The sequence below is a fragment of the Coregonus clupeaformis genome, unplaced genomic scaffold (assembly GCF_020615455.1).
Source record: "Coregonus clupeaformis isolate EN_2021a unplaced genomic scaffold, ASM2061545v1 scaf1707, whole genome shotgun sequence".
Lineage (NCBI taxonomy): Eukaryota > Metazoa > Chordata > Actinopteri > Salmoniformes > Salmonidae > Coregonus > Coregonus clupeaformis.
The window spans coordinates 28,556-48,611 of record NW_025535161.1 but is presented as its reverse complement, the minus strand read 5'-3'; the positions used below and the strand labels follow the sequence as shown (position 1 = coordinate 48,611).

The 20,056-nt window shown below is 44.0% G+C and overlaps 1 protein-coding gene and 1 pseudogene across 1 annotated transcript; both read right to left on the bottom strand.

Moving 5' to 3' along the window:
- Positions 1–1,170: 1,170 nt before the first annotated feature.
- Positions 1,171–2,629, bottom strand: LOC121559494 (erythroblast NAD(P)(+)--arginine ADP-ribosyltransferase-like). Its single transcript, XM_041872732.2, has 2 exons — positions 2,478–2,629; positions 1,171–2,232 (listed from the first exon to the last, which is right to left on the bottom strand). The coding sequence occupies exons 1-2, from the start codon at positions 2,553–2,555 to the stop codon at positions 1,480–1,482; spliced, it is 831 nt and encodes a 276-aa protein (XP_041728666.1). The 5' UTR covers positions 2,556–2,629; the 3' UTR covers positions 1,171–1,479.
- Positions 2,630–7,618: 4,989 nt separating this feature from the next.
- On the bottom strand, positions 7,619–12,957 carry LOC121559499 (annotated as a pseudogene).
- Between the last annotated feature and the right edge of the window lie 7,099 nt (positions 12,958–20,056).

Sequence of the window (20,056 nt, the reverse complement as noted above, 5' to 3'; positions counted from 1 at the left end):
CAGCCACTGACTGTGTAGTTTATGGTGGAGTTCAGCCACTGACTGTGTAGTTTATGGTGGAGTTCAGCCAATGACTGTGGTGTTTATGGTAGAGTACAGTCACTTACCGTGTAGTTTATTGTGGAGTCCAGCCAATGACTGTGTAGTTTATGGTGGAGTCCAGCTACTGACTGTGTAGTTTATGGTGGTGCCCAGCCACTGACTGCGTAGTTTATGATGGAGCCCAGCCACTGACTGTGGAGTTTATGGTGGAGTTCAGCCACTGACTGTGTAGTTTATGATGGAGTTCAGCCACTGACTGTGGGGTTTATGGTGGAGTTCAGCCAATGACTGTGTAGTTTATGGTGGAGTTCAGCCACTGACTGTGTAGTTTATGGTGGAGTTCAGCCACTGACTGTGTAGTTTATGGTGGAGTTCAGCCACTGACTGTGTAGTTTATGGTGGAGTCCAGCCAATGACTGTGTAGTTTATGGTGGAGTCCAGCCAATGACTGTGTAGTTTATGGTGGAGTCCAGCCACTGTATAGACAGCACCTAATCCAACAGTTATATCTGTAGAGTGATGTATGTTCACACAGATTAATACAGGTCACATTCTAAAGAACACACACACACACACACACACACACACACACACACAGGCAGGAAACACCACATGGCTTCTGATAAAAAAAATGTCACACTTCTTTCATACTGAGCTATATGTGAACATGACTAGCACCAGCAGCAGCACTGCTGATACTGAGAAAAGGTTACCCATAGTAACAGTACAGAGAGACCCTTAAACCTCATCATCATCCTTCCCCTCTAATCAGGGACTGATTCAGGCATGAAATACTCATATCCAATATACCACTAATCAATCAATTGATTGATCGATCAGTCGATCAATTAACCCATCAATTAATCAGCTATCAGGGAATAAAGAAAACAGCACTACGGCAAACCTTGAGGACCCTAGTATAAACTTCGGAGCCAATGAAGGACGGCAGGGGCAGGGCCCCACCACTTATGAGAATCAGCCGGTGATGGGTGACATGCCTGTGGGCTAATCGGGGCGGGGCGATTTGTGAAGAGACGTCCAGAATTGACTTAATGTAATGTTGTAACTTTAGTTTGTCTAAACGTGGTACAGTGAAAGTGAAAACAAAATGGACGAGACTTACTGTAGTCAAGCTCAATGATTTTCTTTATTCATTTTGCCAGAAGTTGCAGAAGACATTTACTGTAAGTGCTTTAAAGTCTCCTATGGAGTCTGATACAAAGGCTAGTACAAACATCTTAATAATCACTATTTCAGGTAGTCAGGATAAGGTTTGTATGTAACATCCACCAATGAACCAATTAACTTAATACAATAAAAGCTTTACACACTGAAAACACATTGTTTGGCTTTATTTACTTTAAGAAGGATAAGCAGCCTGGCTGTTTGATTTAAATCCTATTTAGGGACAATTACTCAAGATCAACATAGATTTTCTTAATTAATAATTGGCTTCTTAAAAATGCTGCAATTCAGGTTACTCTCAGGGAGTTTGATACTCTCTAGTTTGTACACAAAATCGCACCAAAGGTTTTCATCATTTACTTTCATCATCACGGCAGTAACTTTGAACACTTCATATGGTGGAATCAACACCTCCTTTTCATGATTCCCCATTTTGGGGAAGGACTTCAGATCAGCGCCAAAACATGTATTTATGTCAAAGCAAGACTTTTCTCCAAATTTTTTTGAAATTCCCTTCTCAAGAGAGCTGGAGGCAAAGAAGCCGAATCTGATGATTTGGTTAACTTCACCTTCAAACTCCATGTTGGTTCTCCGGTATGTGGTGTGACAGGTCTGTTGGTTTAGTTTCAGGAGGCGAATGGCGTCAGTCAGCAGGAAATGCAGGGAGTGGAACTGGAAGGAGGTTGTGTACTCTGTTCTTTTGGTCCGGACTGCTTGGTTGAACACTGGGTATATCTTAGGGAAACCTGCTGTGTAAGCACAGATAGCCTTGATATGATCATGTGTAAGTTTGCCTTTAGAATTGGACTTGGCCTTTCTTGCACATTTTTCTGCATTCATCCAGGCTTGTTTGAAGATCCCTTCCCTGTTGTTTTCATGTTCCAGATATTCCTTCTGCACCTTGTTGTACATTTGTTTAGTGCAGCCGTCATACATGTCGTCAACAGAGTTAGGGACCATGTCTAAGGGTATGGGGGAATTGAGACCAGGTTGACGGAGATGAACCTTCAGAGAATTGGTAGAAAAAAAACAGGTACAAAGTGTAAAAGAGAGGGATTTTTTGTATATATTTAAATGATCTTTCTCTCTCTGTCCCTCTCTCTCTCTCTCTCTCTCTCTCTGTCTCTCTCTATATCTCTCTCTCTCTCTCTGTCTCTCTCTCTCTCGCTCTCGCTCTCGCTCTCTCGCTCTCGCTCTCGCTCTCTCGCTCTCGCTCTCGCTCTCTCTCTCTAAATAGTTTATTCTCTTACCATCTTGGAGTCCACACCCAAAGTCCAAGCCTGAATGAAATACATCACAGTAAAGGTTAGGATCTTGTGTCTTGCCATGATGTCAAAATATGTTGGTCCAATGTCAACTTGTAATGGAGATGAATTGCCTTTTAAGATACAGAATCAGCATTGAAATGTTCAGCCTTCAGGGGGCCTTGTTATACCAGCGCTCTTGTGGTTATTTTCATAGTCCCTCCTCTCTTGCTGAGAACAGAAACCTACAGATACAAGTACCCCTCAAACCACAAACCCCTTAGCACACACACACACACACACACACACACACACACACACACACACACACACACACACACACACACACACACAGCCTAGCGGTTAAGAGCATTGGGCCAGTAATTGAAAAGTTGCTGGTTCAAGTCCCCCAGCCAGCCAGGTGGAAAAATCTGCCATTTTCCCCGGTTGCCGATGACGTCGATTAAGGTAGCCCCCTGCACCTCTCTGATTCAGAAGGGTTGGGTTAAATGTGGAAGACACATTTTGGTTGAATGCATTCAGTTGTGGAACTGACTAGGTATGCCCCTTTCCCTTCACATACTCACACACATACAGTGTGATGCCTAGTTGGGACAAAATCCTGCAGTACCTGATGCCCTCCACAAATAGGGTTGATTTCCTCTGGCCTAGACTAAGCTTTGTCTGCCAATCATTCCTTTATCTGGTTGAGTTAAACACTGCCCTCTTCTGCCCAGAATGCACCATGTCAAGACTAAAGGCCTCTGGGTACATTAGTGTGTGTGTTCGCTATTCTGTTGTGTCTCATGCCAATGTCCAGGTTATGATTTAGGCAGTATTCTAATACTACTGGTTATGGTTGTTACCTTTATTTTGTTATGACTGAGATGTGAGAGGACTGGTAGGTTGATAGTGTTCAATTCCTTTGTTATGACTGAGATGTGAGAGGACTGGTAGGTTGACAGGTTGACAGGGTTCCTTTGTTATGACTGAGATGTGAGAGGACTGGTAGGTTGACAGGGTTCCTTTGTTATGACTGAGATGTGAGAGACCTGGTAGATTGACAGGGTTCCATTCCTTTGTTATGACTGAGATGTGAGAGGCCTGGTAGGTTGATAGTGTTCCATCATATTGCGTTCATATGGTGAGGTCTGTCAGATTTGTGGTGGTTACAAATGATAGGAGTTCATGAAAAGGGACAAGGAAAGGAAGGATGCAGATTGAGTCTATTGGGATGTGGCCTTAGTGGTTAGGCCACTGAATGTGTAGTTTATGGTGGAGTTCAGCCACTGACTGCGTAGTTTATGGTGGAGTTCAGCCAAAGACTGTGTAGTTTATGGTGGAGTCCAGCCAAAGACTTTGTAGTTTATGGTGGAGTCCAGCCAATGACTGTGTAGTTTATGGTATGGTCCAGCCAATGACTGTATAGTTTATGGTGGAGTCCAGCCACTGTATAGACAGCACCTAATCCAACAGTTATATCTGTAGAGTGATGTATGTTCACACAGATTAATACAGGTCACATTCTAATGCAAATATGCATACACGCAGGAAAACACGCACACACACAGGACGGAAACACCAAATGACTTCCGAGAATTGTTTTTTCACACTTCGTTCATACTGAGCTATATGTGAACATGACTAACAACAGCAGCAGCACTGCTGATACTGAGAAAAGGTTCCCCATAGTAACAGTACAGAAAGACCCTTAAACCTCCTCATCGTCCTTCCCCTCTAATCAGGGACTGATTCAGTCCTGGAATACTAATAGCAAATATACCAATAATCAATCAATCCCCCAGAATAATGGAAAGCAGCACTACAGTGAAGCTTGAAGCCCCCAGTCCAGGGTTTCCCAACCCTCTCCTCAGGGACTACCAGACGTTTCACATTTTTGTTTTAGCCCTAAACTGGCACACCTGATTCACTCTACTAACCATCAACCCCTTGACTAATTAATGCAGGTGTGCCAGTCTGGTGGTCCCAGAGGAGAGGGTTGGGAAGTACTGTGCCTAATATACAACCCTGGTCCTGGAGTGCTTCAGGAACTTTATGTTTTGGATTTAACCCACCAGGAAGACCAGGTGTGTTGAAGTTTGTCAATCACTCAACCGATCATTTAGTTCAGTTGGTCTGGTGTGGAGCCTAGTTGGGACAACACCCTGCAGTACCTGCAGCACTCCAGTAACGGGGTTGCTTACCCCTGGCCTAGACTAAGCTCAGTCTGCCAATCATTCCTTCAGCTGGTTGAGTGAAATACTGCCCTCTTCTGGCTGCTTTGAGGAATGCACCGTGTCAAGACACTAAAGTAGTGTTTCCCAAACTTGGTCCTTGGGACCCCCAAAGGGTGCACGTTTTGGTTTTTGCCCTAGCACTACACAGCTGATTAAACTAATCATCAGGCTTTGATAAGTTGAAACAGCAGTGTATTGTTCGTGCAAAAACCAAACCGTGCACCCCTTGGGGTCCCGAGGACCGAGATTGGGAAACGCTGCACTAAAGGCTTTTAGGTACATTAGTGTGTGTTTGCTTTTCAGTAGCCTCTCATGCCAGTGTCCAGGGTATGACTTAGACATTATTACAATATTCTAATACTGCTGGTTATGGTTGTTATGACTGAGATGTGAGAGGTCTGGTAGGTTGACAGGGTTCCATTCCTTTGTTATGACTGAGATGTGAGAGGTCTGGTAGGTTAACAGCGTTCCATCATATTGCGTTCATATGGTGATTGTGGTGGTTACAAATGATAAGGGATAATGAAAAGGGACAAGGAAAGGAAGGACGCATATTGAGACTATTGGGATGTGGCCCTAGTGGTTAGGCCACTGACTGTGCAGTTTATGGTGGAATTCAGCCAATGACTGTGTAGTTTACGGTGGAGTCCAGCCAATGACTGTGTAGTTTATTGTGGAGTCCAGCCACTGACTTTGTAGTTTATGGTTGAGTCCAGCCACTGACTGTGTAGTTTATGGTTGAGTCCAGCCACTGACTGTGTAGTTTATGGTGGAGTCCAGCCACTGACTGTGTAGTTTATGGTGGAGTCCAGCCACTGACTGTGTAGTTTATGGTGGAGTCCAGCCACTGACTGTGTAGTTTATGGTGGAGTCCAGCCACTGACTGTGTAGTTTATGGTGGAGTCCAGCCACTGACTGTGTAGTTTATGGTGGAGTCCAGCCACTGACTGTGTAGTTTATGGTGGAGTCCAGCCACTGACTGTGTAGTTTATGGTGGAGTCCAGCCACTGACTGTGTAGTTTATGGTGGAGTCCAGCCACTGACTGTGTAGTTTATGGTGGAGTCCAGCCACTGACTGTGTAGTTTATGGTGGAGTCAAGCCACTGACTGTGTAGTTTATGGTGGAGTCCAGCCACTGACTGTGTAGTTTATGGTGGAGTCCAGCCAATGACTGTGTAGTTTATGGTGGAGTCCAGCCACTGACTGTGTAGTTAATGGTGGAGTCCAGCCACTGACTGTGTAGTTTATGGTTGAGTCCAGCCACTGACTGTGTAGTTTATGGTTGAGTCCAGCCACTGACTGTGTAGTTTATGGTGGAGTCCAGCCACTGACTGTGTAGTTTATGGTTGAGTCCAGCCACTGACTGTGTAGTTTATGGTTGAGTCCAGCCACTGACTGTGTAGTTTATGGTGGAGTCCAGCCACTGACTGTGTAGTTTATGGTGGAGTCCAGCCACTGACTGTGTAGTTTATGGTGGAATCCAGCCACTGACTGTGTAGTTTATGGTGGAGTCCAGTCACTGACTGTGTAGTTTATGGTGGAGTCCAGCCACTGACTGTGTAGTTTATGGTGGAGTCCAGCCACTGACTGTGTAGTTTATGGTGGAGTCCAGCCACTGACTGTGTAGTTTATGGTGGAGTCCAGCCACTGACTGTGTAGTTTATGGTGGAGTCCAGCCACTGACTGTGTAGTTTATGGTTGAGTCCAGCCACTGACTGTGTAGTTTATGGTGGAGTTCAGCCACTGACTGTGTAGTTTATGGTGGAGTCCAGCCACTGACTGTGTAGTTTATGGTGGAGTTCAGCCACTGACTGTGTAGTTTATGGTGGAGTTCAGCCACTGACTGTGTAGTTTATGGTGGAGTTCAGCCACTGACTGTGTAGTTTATGGTGGAGTTCAGCCCCTGTATATGTGGCACCTTATCCAGCAGTTATATCTGTAGAGTGATGTGTGTTCACACAGATTAATACACGTCACTTTCTAAAGAACATATGTATACATGCTAACACACACACACACACACACACACACACACACACACACACACACACACACACACACACACACACAGGCAGGAAACACCACATGGCTTCTGATAAAAGAAAATGTCACACTTCTTTCATACTGAGCTATATGTGAACATGACTAACACCAGCAGCAGCACTGCTGATACTGAGAAAAGGTTACCCATAGTAACAGTACAGAAAGACCCTTAAACCTCATCATCATCCTTCCCCTCTGATCAGGGACTGATTCAGGCATGAAATACTCATATCCAATATACCACTAATCAATCAATTGATTGATCGATCAGTCGATCAATTAACCCATCAATTAATCAGCTATCAGGGAATAAAGAAAACAGCACAACGGCAAACCTTGAGGCCCGTAGTATAAACTTCGGAGCCAATCAAAGACGGCAGGGGCAGGGCCCCACCACTTATGAGAATCAGCCGGTGATGGGTGACATGCCTGTGGGCTAATCGGGGCGGGGCGATTTGTGAAGAGACGTCCAGAATTGACTTAATGTAATGTTGTAACTTCAGTTTGTCTAAACGTGGTCCAGTGAAAGTGAAAACAAAATGGACGAGACTTACTGTAGTCAAGCTCAATGATTTTCTTTATTCAATTTGCCAGAAGTTGCAGAAGACATTTACTGTAAGTGCTTTAAAGTCTCCTATGGAGTCTGATACACAGGCTAGTACATACATCTTAATAATCACTATTTCAGGTAGTCAGGATGAGGTTTGTATGTAACATCCACCAATGAACAATAAACTTAATACAATAAAAGCTTCAGACACTGAAAACACATTGTTTGACTTTATTTACTTTAAGAAGGATAAGCAGCCTGGCTGTTTTATTTAAATCCTCTTTAGGGACAATTACTCAAGATCAACATAGATTTTCTTAATTAATAATTGGCTTCTTAAAAATGTTGCAATTCAGGTTACTCTTGGGGGGTTTGATACTCTCTAGTTTGTACACAACATCGCACCAAAGGTTTTTATCATTTTCTTTCTTCAGCACGGCAGCAACTTTGAACACTTCATACGATGGAATCAACACCTCCTTTTCATGATTCCCCATGTTGGGGTAGGACTTCAGATTAGCGGCAAAACATGTATTTATGTAAAAGCAAGACTTTTCTCCAATTTTTTTTTAAATTCCCTTCTCAAGAGAGCTGGAGGCAAAGAAGCCGAATCTGATTATTTTGTTAACTTCACCTCCAAACTCCATGTTGGTTCTCCGGTATGTGGTGTGACAGGTCTGTTGGTTTAGTTTCAGGAGGCGAATGGCGTCAGTCAGCAGGAAATGCAGGGAGTGGAACTGGAAGGAGGTTGTGTACTCTGTTCTATTGGTCCGGACTGCTTGGTTGAACACTGGGTATATCTTAGGGGAACCTGCTGTGTAAGCACAGACAGCCTTGATATGATCATGTGTCTCTAGTCACTCGTAGGCTCAGTCACTGGTATACTTTTATTTACAAAGCCATTTTGGGTTTACTACCTTTTTATTTGGGCATTTTTATTGTTCAGAAATGTGGTGGGTACTCTCTTCGTTCACTGGACTTTATCCTGCTAACTGTTCCAAATGTCCGAACTGAATTTGGTAAAAGGTCTTTTATGTACTCTGCGCCATCGTCTTGGAACACCTTACAAAATAATTTTAAACTGGAAGAACTTGTCCCGATTGGTGTTTTTAAATCTCTGATGAAGGATTTTGAGGCTGATTCCCTGACCTGTCAATGTTTTTAATTTGCTGTTTTTGATATTGTTATACTCTTGTGAATTCATGAATGGTTTTTACTAGATTACTTGTAGTTTTTCATGTTGTCTGTCTGTAATTTTTTGTAATGACTTGGTGCTGCCTATCTTGGCCAGGACGCTCTTGAAAAAGAGATTTTAAATCTCAATGAGCCCTTCCTGGTTAAATAAAGGTTAAATAAATAAATAAAAAAATGTGTAAGTTTGTCTTTAGAATTGGACTTGGCCTTTCCTGCACATTTTTCTGCATTCATCCAGGCTTGTTTGAAGATCCCTTCCCTGTTGTTTTCATGTTCCAGATATTCCTTCTGCACCTTGTTGTACATTTGTTCAGTGCAGCCATCATACATGTCGTCAAGAGAGTTAGGGACCATGTCTAAGGGTTTGGGGAAATTGAGACCAGGTTGATGGAGATGAATCTTCAGAGAATTGGTAGAAAAAAAACAGGTACAAAGTGTAAAAGAGAGGGATTTTTTATATGTATTTAAATTATCTTTCTCTCTCTCACGCTCGCCCTCTCTCTCTCTCTCACACATTTTATATAAAACAAATCGAACAAATAAACAAACACATATCTAATACAAAAATGTAATACAAAACTGTAATATTGTAATACCCCCTCTCTCTCTCTCTCTCTCTCTCTCTCTCTCTCTCTCTCTCTCTCTCTCTCTCTCTCTCTCTCTCTCTCTCTCTCTCTCTCTCTATTTGAAGATACAGAATCAGCAGTGAAATGTTTAACTTCCAGTGCTCTTATGGTAATTTTCACAGTCCCTCCTCTCTCGCTGAGAACAGGCTCCTACAGGCACAAGTACCCATCAAACCACAAACCCCTTAACACAGTACACACACACACACACACACACACACACACACACACACACACACACACACACACACACACACACACACACACACACACACACACACACACACACACACACACACACACACACACACACACACACACACACACACACATAGATAGCCTAGCGGTTATGAGCATTGGGCCAGTAATTGAAAAGTTGCTGGTTCAAGTCCCCCAGCCAGCCAGGTGGAAAAATCTGCCATTCTCCCCGGTTGCCGATGACGTCGATTAAGGTAGCCCCCTGCACCTCTCTGATTCAGAAGAGTTGGGTTAAATGTGGAACACACATTTTGGTTGAATGCATTCAGTTGTGAAACTGACTAGGTATCCCCCTTTCCCTTCACATACACAACCACATACAGTGTGATGCCTAGTTGGGACAAATCCTGCAGTACCTGATGCGCTCCAGAAACAGGGTTGATTACCTCTGGTCAAGTCTAAGCTTTGTCTGCCAATCATTCCTTTAGCTGATTGAGTTAAACACTGCTCTCATCTGCCCAGAATGCACCATGTCAAGACTGAAGGCCTCTGGGTACATTAGTGTGTGTGTTCGCTATTCTGTTGTCTCTCATGCCAATGTCCAGGTTATGATTTAGGCAGTATTCTAATACTGCTGGTTATGGTTGTTACCTTTACTTTGTTATGACTGAGATGTGAGAGGCCTGGTAGGTTGACAGGGTTCCATTCCTTTGTTATGACTGAGATGTGAGAGGCCTGGTAGGTTGATAGTGTTCCATCATATTGCGTTCATATGGTGAGGTCTGTCAGATTTGTGGTGGTTACAAATGATAGGAGTTCATGAAAAGGGACAAGGAAAGGAAGGATGCAGATTGAGACTATTGGGATGTGGCCTTAGTGGTTAGGCCACTTACTGTGTAGTTTATGGTGGAGTCCAGCCACTGACTGCGTAGTTTATGGTGGAGTTCAGCCACTGACTGCGTAGTTTATGGTGGAGTTCAGCCAAAGACTTTGTAGTTTATGGTGGAGTCCAGCCAATGACTGTGTAGTTTATGGTGGAGTCCAGCCACTGTATAGACAGCACCTAATCCAACAGTTATATCTGTAGAGTGATGTATGTTCACACAGATTAATACAGGTCACATTCTAATGCAAACATGCATACACGCAGGAAAACACGCACACACACAGGACGGAAACACCAAATGACTTCCAAGAATTGTTTGTTCACACTTCGTTCATACTGAGCTATATGTGAACATGACTAACAACAGCAGCAGCACTGCTGATACTGAGAAAAGGTTTCCCATAGTAACAGTACAGAAAGACCCTTAAACCTCCTCATCATCATTCCCCTCTAATCAGGGACTGATTCAGGCCTGGAATACTAATAGCAAATATACCAATAATCAATCAATCACCCAGAATAAAGGAAAGCAGCACTAGAGTGAAGCTTGAGGCCCCCAGTCCAGGGTTTCCCAACCCTCTCCTCAGGGACCATCAGACGTTTCACATTTTTGTTTTAGCCCTAAACTGGCACACCTGATTCAGTCTACTAACCATCAACCCCTTGACTAATTGATGCAGGTATGCCAGTCTGGTGGTCCCAGAGGAGAGGGTTGGGAAGTACTGTGCCTAATATACAACCCTGGTCCTGGAGTGCTGCAGGAACTTTATGTTTTGGATTTAACCGACCAGGAAGACCAGGTGTGTTGAAGTTTGTCAATCACTCAACCGATCATTTAGTTCAGTTGGTCTGGTGTGGAGACTAGTTGGGACAACACCCTGCATTACCTGCAGCACTCCAGTAACGGGGTTGCTTACCCCTGGCCTAGACTAAGCTTTGACTGCCAATCACTTCTTCAGCAGGTTGAGTGAAATACTGCCCACTTCTGGCTGCTGTGAGGAATGCACCATGTCAAGACACTAAAGCAGGGTTTCACAAGATCGGTGCTCGGGACCTTAAAGGCCCGTTTTGGTTTTTGACCTACAGCCACTGACTGTGTAGTTTATGGTGGAGTCCAGCCACTGACTGTGTAGTGTATGGTGGAGTCCAGCCACTGACTGTGTAGTTCATGGTACTCCTGAGTGGCGCAGTGTTCTAAGGCACTGTATCACTGTGCCACTAGAGATCCTGGTTTGAATCCAGGCTCTGTCGCAGCCGGCCGCGACCGGGAGACTCATGGGCGGCGCACAATTGGCCCAGCGTCGTCCAGGGTAGGGGAGGGAATGGCCGGCAGGGATGTAGCTCAGTTGATAGAGCATGGCGTTTGCAATGCCAGGGTTGTGGGTTCGATTCCCACGGGGGCCAGTATAAAAAATATATATGTATTCACTAACTGTAAGTCGCTCTGGATAAGAGCGTCTGCTAAATGACTAAAATGTAAATGTAATGGTGGATTTCAGCCACTGAAGGATGCAGATTGAGACTATTGGGATGTGTCCTTAGTGGTTGGGCAACTGAATGTGGAGTTTATGGTGGAGTTTAGCCACTGACTGCGTAGTTTATGGTGGAGTCCAGCCACTGACTGTGTAGTTTATGGTGGAGTCCAGCCACTGACTGCGTAGTTTATGGTGGAGTTCAGCCACTGACTGTGTAGTTTATGGTGGAGTTCAGCTTCTGACTGTGTAGTTTATGGTGGAGTCCAGCCACTGACTGTGTAGTTTATGGTGGAGTTCAGCTACTGACTGTGTAGTTTATGGTGGAGTTCAGCAACTGACTGTGTAGTTTATGGTGGAGTCCAGCCCCTGTATATGTGGCACCTTATCCAACAGTTATATCTGTAGAGTGATGTGTGTTCACACAGATTAATACAGGTCTCATTCTAATGAACACATGCATACACACACACACACACACTCTTTTGTCTTCATAACACGGAAATAAGTCACATGAATAACAGTGTTTGTTCAGCAGGAAGTTGCCATTGATAAAGATCGTTCAGAATGTCAACACTCGTTATTTACCAAGAGAGGAAAGGAGAGAGAAAAGGTGTGTTTCACCATCACCCTGTTCAATACAGGGACATTTTATTAGTCCACCATCACCCTGTTTGTGCTTCAATACAGGGACATTTTATTAGTCTACCGTTACCCTGTTTGTGCTTCAATACAGGGACATGGGGCGGCAGGTAGCTTAGTGGGCAAGAGCGTTGTGCCAGTAACCGAAAGGTCGCTGGTTCTAATCCCCAAGCCGACTAGGTGAAAAAATATGTTGATGTGCCCTTGAGCAAGGCACTTAACCCTAATTGCTTCTGTAAGTCGCTCTGGATAAGAGATTCTGCTAAATGACTAAAATGTACATTTTATTAGTCTACCATCACCCTGTTGCTGCTTCAATAAATGGACATTTCATTAGTCCACCATCACCTTGTTGTTGTGTCGAAACAGCGGGAGGCTAGAGAAGGAGGATACATAGACACACACACAATCACAGATTTCTACAGATTCTAATGTGGGGGTCAATGTTCTCTCAAGAACGCTGGAGAACAGAATCTTGGATGTCTGCATTCCAGCAACATTCAGCAATCGTTATGATGTGTTTGGAAAAAATGGTTCCGTTGTTGTACTTCTGACCTGTGTCACTAAAGTTACAATAACTTATGTTGTGTTATAAACTGGTTGGTTACAGCCCTGAATGCTGATTGGCTGACATCCATGGTATATGACATAATAAACTGGGTGGTTCGAGCCCTGAATGCTGATTGGCTGACCGCCAGACAGTATACCACGGGTATGACAAAACGTGTTTTTACTGCTCTGATTAAGTTGGTAACCAGTTTATAATAGCAATAAGGCACCTCGGGGTTTGTGGTATATTGCCAATATACCACGGCTAAGGTCTGCGTTGCGTCGTGCCTAAGAACAGCCCTTAGCAGTGGTATTTACATTTTAGTCATTTAGCAGACGCTCTTATCCAGAGCAACTTACAGTTAGTGAGTGCATACATTATTTTTTTATTTTTCATACTGGCCCCTCATGGGAATCGAACCCACAACCCTGGCGTTGCAAACGCCATGCTCTAACAACTGAGCTAAATCCCTGCCGGCCATTCCCTCCCCTACCCTGGATGACGCTGGGCCAATTGTGCGCCGCCCCATGGGTCTCCCGGTCACGGCCAGCTATGACAGAGCCTGGATTCGAACCAGGATCTCTAGTGGCACAGCTTGCACTGCGATGCAGTGCCTTAGACCACTGCGCCACTTGGGAGACGGTATATTGGCCATATACCACACCCCCTCTGGCCTTATTACTTAATTATACCACATCATGCAGTATTGCTAGTGCTACAAAATCTAGCAAAGGTGAAACACGTTGACAGTGCTTCCTGGGTTAAGAACTGAGGTCCTGTTTCACTTAGCTGATATACATGTGTCCCTAACAATGTATGGGTGGTGGGTTCGATTCCCTCAGGAGTCACATAACCTATTGTAAAGATGTATGCACACACTGTAGTTTAAATGGCTTAGAATTAAAGCAGTTGCTAAATGGCTCCTGAACAAATATAGAATTCAACATTTTACTGAGTTACAGTTCATGTAAGGAAATCAGTCAATTGAAATAAATTCATTAGGCCCTAATCTATGGATTTCACATGACTGGGAATACAGATATGCATCTGTTGGTCCCAGATACCTTTTTTTTTTTGGGGGGGGGGGGCGTGGATCAGAAAACCAGTCAGTATCTGGTGACAACCATTTGCCTCATATTGTGCGACATCTCCTTCACATTGCTCAGACTGTTGATTGTAGCCTGTGGGAAAAATGTCCCACTCCTCTTCAATGATTCTGTGAAGTTGCTTGATGTTGGAGGGAACTGGAACAGGCTGTCGTACACGTCGATCCAGAGCATCCCAAACATGCTCAATGGGTGACATGTCTGGTGAGTATGCAGGCCATGGAACAACTGGGACATTTTCAACTTCCAGGAATTGTGTACAGATCCTTGCAACACGGGGCCGTGCATTATCATGCTGAAACATGAGGTGAAGGCGGCGGGTGAACGGCAAGACTATGGGCCTCAGGATCTCGTCACGATATCTCTGTGCATTGAAATTGCCATCGATAAAATGCAATTGTGTTCGTTGTCCGTAGCTTATGCCTGCCCATACCATAACCCCGCCGCCACCATGGGGTACTCAATTCACAACGTTGACATCAGCAAACCGCTCGCCCACACGACGCCATACACGCTGTCTTCCATCTGCCCAGTACAGTTGAAACAGGGATTCATCTGTGAAGAACACACTTCTCCAGCGTGCCAGTGGCCATCGAAGGTGAACATTTGCCGACTGAAGTCGGTTACGACGCAAAACTGCTGTTGAGGATGACGAGCATGCAGATGAGCTTCCCTGAGAACTTTTTATCAGCTGTCCAGGTGGCTGGTCTCAGACGATCCCTCAGATGAATAAGTCGGATGTGGAGGTCCTGGGCTGGCGTGGTTACACGTGGTCTGCGGTTGTGAGACCGGTTGGACATACTGCCAAATTCTCTAAAACAACGTTGGAGGCAGCTTATGGCAGAGAAATTAGCATTCAATTCTCTGACAACAGCTCTGGTGGACATTCCTGCAGTCAGTATGCCAATTACACGCTCCCTCAAAACTTGAGACATCTGTGGCATTGTGTTGTGTGACAAAACTGCACATTTTAGAGTGGCCTTTTATTGTCCCCAGCACAAGGTCCACCTGTGTAATGATCAAGCTGTTTAATCGGCTTCTTGATATGCCATACCTGTCAGGTGGATGGATTATATTGGCAAAGGAGAAATGCTCACTAACAGGGATGTAAACACATTTGTGCACAACAATTGAGAGTCATAAGCTTTTTGTGCGGATGGAAAATGTCTGATATTTTATTTTTCAGCTCATGAAACATGGGACCAACACTTTATATGTTGCGTTGATATTTCTGTTCAATATATTAACAGACTTCTGTTAGAGGTAATGATGAAAAAACAGCGTATTTTGGAGACGGTTATCACCTACAGTACCAATCCTGATTCAACCGTTGTCTGTAGACTAAAATATGTAGAAATACTGTATAACACGTTTCACTTTCATGTGGTGCTATGCGAAAAGGTACTGTATGATGTTGTGTTGTCAAGGCTACAGCCATGATTCTTCACTCTGTTCCTGATGTTGTGTTGTCAAGGCTAAAGCCATAATTCTCCACTCTGTTCCTGATGTTCTGTTGTCAAGGCTACGACCATGATCCTCCACTCTGTTCCTGATGTTGTGTTGTCAAGGCTACAGCCATGATTCTCCAATCTGTTCCTGTTGTTGTGTTGTCAAGGCTACAGCCATGATTCTCCAATCTGTTCCTGATATTGTGTTGTCAAGGCTACAGTCATGATTCTCCACTCTGTTCCTGATGTTGTGTTGTCAAGGCTACAGCCATGATTCTCCAATCTGTTCCTGATGTTGTGTTGTCAAGGCTACAATCATGATTCTCCAATCTGTTCCTGATGTTGTGTTGTCAAGGCTACAGCAATGATTCTCCACTCTGTTCCTGATGTTGTTTTGTCAAGGCTACAGTCATGATTCTCCAATCTGTTCCTGATGTTGTGTTGTCAAGGCTACAGTCATGATTCTCCAATCTGTTCCGATGTTGCATTGCCAAGGCTACAGCCATGATTCTCCACTCTGTTCCTGATGTTGTGTTGTCAAGGCTACAGCCATGATTCTCCAATCTGTTCCTGATGTTGTGTTGTCAAGGCTACAGCCATGATTCTCCACTCTGTTCCTGATGTTGTGTTGTCAAAGCTACAGTCATGATTCTCCACTCTGTTCCTGATGTTCTGTTGTCAAGGCTACAGCCATGATTCTCCAATCTGTTCCTGATGTTGTGTTGTCAAGGCTACAGCCATGATTCTCCAATCTGTTCCTGCAACTGGGAGTCTATTTGTGTATTTTATTTTATTTAACCTTTATTTATACAGGTTATTCTCGTTGGGATATATTTTACAATATAGACCTGTTGTAATTTGTACCAGTACTGTGCTTTTCCATCTTGCTCCACGTCAAGATCTTTACATGGCTGTTAGTCTGTTGGTTTGTATCTTGTACCAGTACTGTGCTGTTTCTGTGGAAGTTTGTTTGGCATGCTGTGACTCATGCAGGGATTGTTCCATCATAACCCCTGTGAGAAATAAGACAGAGAAATAAAACTATGAGAAATAAACAAAAAAAAACTCTGAAAATCAAAACAAGGGGGAGAAACTGTCACCACTGTCATCACTGGTGAAACTTCCTCATCTGGGAAAGAGTCACCTACTCATCTCCCTCTTCAAACAACATGTGTTATTTCTATTGAATAGCTCTTCAAACAAACAATACAGGGGGATTCGTTTAGGATGAATGGCTTTGGATGATGTTTGTGTTGCATGTGTTGCCCGTGTTAGTGTCGTTGTAGGTGGAACTATCTGGAGGTGGTTTAAATAAACCAGGGATAGTTTCACTCAGCCCGTTTCTCTCTCTCTCTCGCTCGCTTGCTCTCTTGCTCTCTCTCTCTCTCTCCTTCCTCTCGCTCTCTCCTTCCTCTCGCTCTCTCCTTCCTCTCGCTCTCTCTCTCTCCTGCTCTCTCTCTCTCCTACTCTCTCTCTCTCTCTCTCTCTCTCTCTCTCTCTCTCTCTCTGTGTATTTTAAAGGTTCTTGTCCTTTCTGGACATCTGTAGCATCCTGTTACTGTTAATGATTAATTCTAATTCTATGTTACCTTCCGCCTGAACATTGACAGGAAATGGGAGTGACCTGATTGCCATGGAAATGAAGGTTACAGCAAATGACAATGGATCAATAAGTAACCTGACTGGGTAATTGTGTCAGAACAGTGGAAGGCCAAAGAATGAGAGTCCGTTGATTCACTCTCTCATATACATCACTTCAGGGTGATTCCTAACTTCAACTGAAGTTCAATTTCCACTTAGTCTCCCAATGACATCAATGCGTTACTAAGTGAACATTTGAATTAAGTGGAAGTTAGGATTCACACCCTGTGTTGAAACAGTGGAAGGCCAGAAAAGGATACATTGGCTTGCACACACACACACACACACACACATTGAGACATCTAAAACAGTGGAGGCTGCTGAGGGGAGGACGGCTCATAATAATGGCATGTGTTTGATACCATTCCATTGACTCCGTTCCAGCCATTATTATGAGATGTCCTCCCCTCACCAGCCTCCACTGATCTAAAGGTACATACACAATACACATTCACTCTCCTCCTGTGAATTGCTAAATGATGCTTCTCTTATTGAGCTTGTTATTAGATACATCACTTCGCATGTGTCCCAAATGGCACCCTATTCCTTAAATAGTGCACTACTTTTGACCAGGGCTCATATATAAGGAAAAGGGTGCCATTTGGAACAGAGCCTTCATGTGCATTGTAGTCAGACGTCCTCAATACTGACAGTAAGGCCTCCCCCACTGTCCTCCCACTGCTCTGACACACACACACATACACACACACACAAGTAAACACGTACACACACAGCCCTCCTCCTCCTGTGTATCTGGAGGAGTGTTCTGGTTGGGAATTCTTGTCACGGCCACCTGAACACTGAATGAGTGACGTCCCCTCCCCTCGTCACTCCAAACAGGCGTGGCAAGTTTTAAAGGAGCAGTATGAGGCAACACAAACAAGGATAAGGCGAGAGAATGTCAACACACTGAGAATACTGTACACACACACTTGAACTCTACTTCAACCAGCACTCCCAACTTGGACATCGGGACCTCACCGATCACGACTCACAGGTAAAACAATGTCATTTTAATGAATTATAACTGTCAACATTTCCATTTGAATTGTTTGTTTTCTAGACTTCTACTTTTGTTAATTTCTCACTGTTTACGCAAAGTATTTTTATGGAAAATTGTATGTAAAATTGAAGTTGACTTAAAGTGCATTCTTTAGATAACTAAAAGTTATTTTCAAGATATGGTACAATATGAGTCGAGTTATGTAGTGAGAATATTTCTCTCTCCCCCCTTCATTCCCAATCTCCACCCAGGTGTTCCCACTACAGCTCGTTAACCCTGAGTAACCTCTCCTTGGGGTCTTTTGTGTGTCCGTAGGTTCCAACAGGCTCACAGAACTAGGAAGATACTTGATATTGGACTCTGATCATATCTCAGAGAGAGAGAGAGAGAGAGAGAGAGAGAGAGAGAGAGAGAGAGAGAGAGAGAGAGAGAGAGAGAGAGAGAGAGAGAGAGAGAGAGAGAGAGAGAGAGAGAGAGAGAGAGAGAGAGAGAGAGAGAGAGAGAGAGAGAGAGAGAGAGAGAGAGAGAGAGAGAGAGAGAGAGAGAGAGAACAGACCGAGTGTTTCTTTTAAAAGAGTTGTGGTGTAGAGACAGAACCAAACGACAGACATATTGAAAGAGAAAGGGTGATAGTTTTCCCTAAAAACAGTTGTAGTCCCTAGATTAGCTCGTAGAACCATAAGCTACCCATCAGCCTTGTCTCTCTTAGGCTGTGGTAATTAGAGAACTTCTCCACCTCTCTCTTTGAACCCTCAAGGCCGTGTACGCTGCCATGCAGACCTCCTTCCTCTTGATGGCGCTGTCACTGTCCCTACCAGGGGGCACCCAGGCCTTCAAACCCCTCATCTCAGGAGGTGGCTCTGTTACACACCGTGACATCACACAGAGGGCTGTCTTACGCAAAACCGCCGAGGTCTGTCGCGCCCTGGCCGTCGCCCAGGGGCGGGACTTCAGCCTGCCGGTGAGTTGGCTATTGGTGAAAGTTGTGACAGACAGGTAATGAACTGATGTTTTTGCAATTGGTTCTATAAGACAGCAATGAATGTACTAGTATATACAGTGCTGCTTGAAAATATGTGAACCCCTTGTGCAATTACAGATTTCTTCAGTTTTTACCAGGAAATCTTCATTTAATTAGAACCAGTCTTTTTGATCTGACATAACAGGTTTATATTTACCAAATCCATATGTTGGTGTAGATAAGTAATGCGAGTGGTAGAAAAACAAAATTAAAAAAGGAATTAGTGCAGGTGCAAAAATAAGTGAACCCCAAGTTGCATTGGTTAAATCAAGTAGTAAGTAGAATCAGGTGGGTAAATTATTAGCTACCAAATTAACCAATCAAAGGAGAGATCATTAGAAAAGAGTTTGGGCGGGTCTCTGATAAATAGAAACCTTGTCAGTTTGGTGCAAAGCACACCGTGCCGAGAGGAAAGGAGATCTCAGAGGACATCAGGACGAGGGTAGTGAGAGCACATTAGTCTGGGGAAGGCTATAAAATCATCTCTAAAAGATTTGAGCTCCATCAGTCCACTGTGAGGCAAATCATTTACAAATGGAGAGCATTTAACATGACAGCAACTTGGCCTAGAAGTGGACGCCCTTCCAAAATATCCCCAAGAGCCACAAGAACAATAATAAATCAGTTAAAAGCCAACCCAAACATAACATCTAGAGATTTGCAGACCTCCCTTCATCTCAGGTAAAAGTGCGTGCTTTAACAATAAGAAATGCCATTCAAGGGAGGGTTGCTAGGAAGAAGCCTCTGCTGTCAAAAAAGAACCAAACTGATCACCTGGACAAACCTGAAGGTTTCTGGAAGTCCATTCTCTGGACCGTTGAGTCCAAAATTGATGTTTGGGGAAAAGCCAACACTGCCTACTACCAAATAACCTTATCCCAACAGTCAAGCATGGTGGTGGGAATGTCATGATATGGGGCTGCTTTTCCTCCTCTGGACCTGGACGACTCCACATCATTAAGGGAACC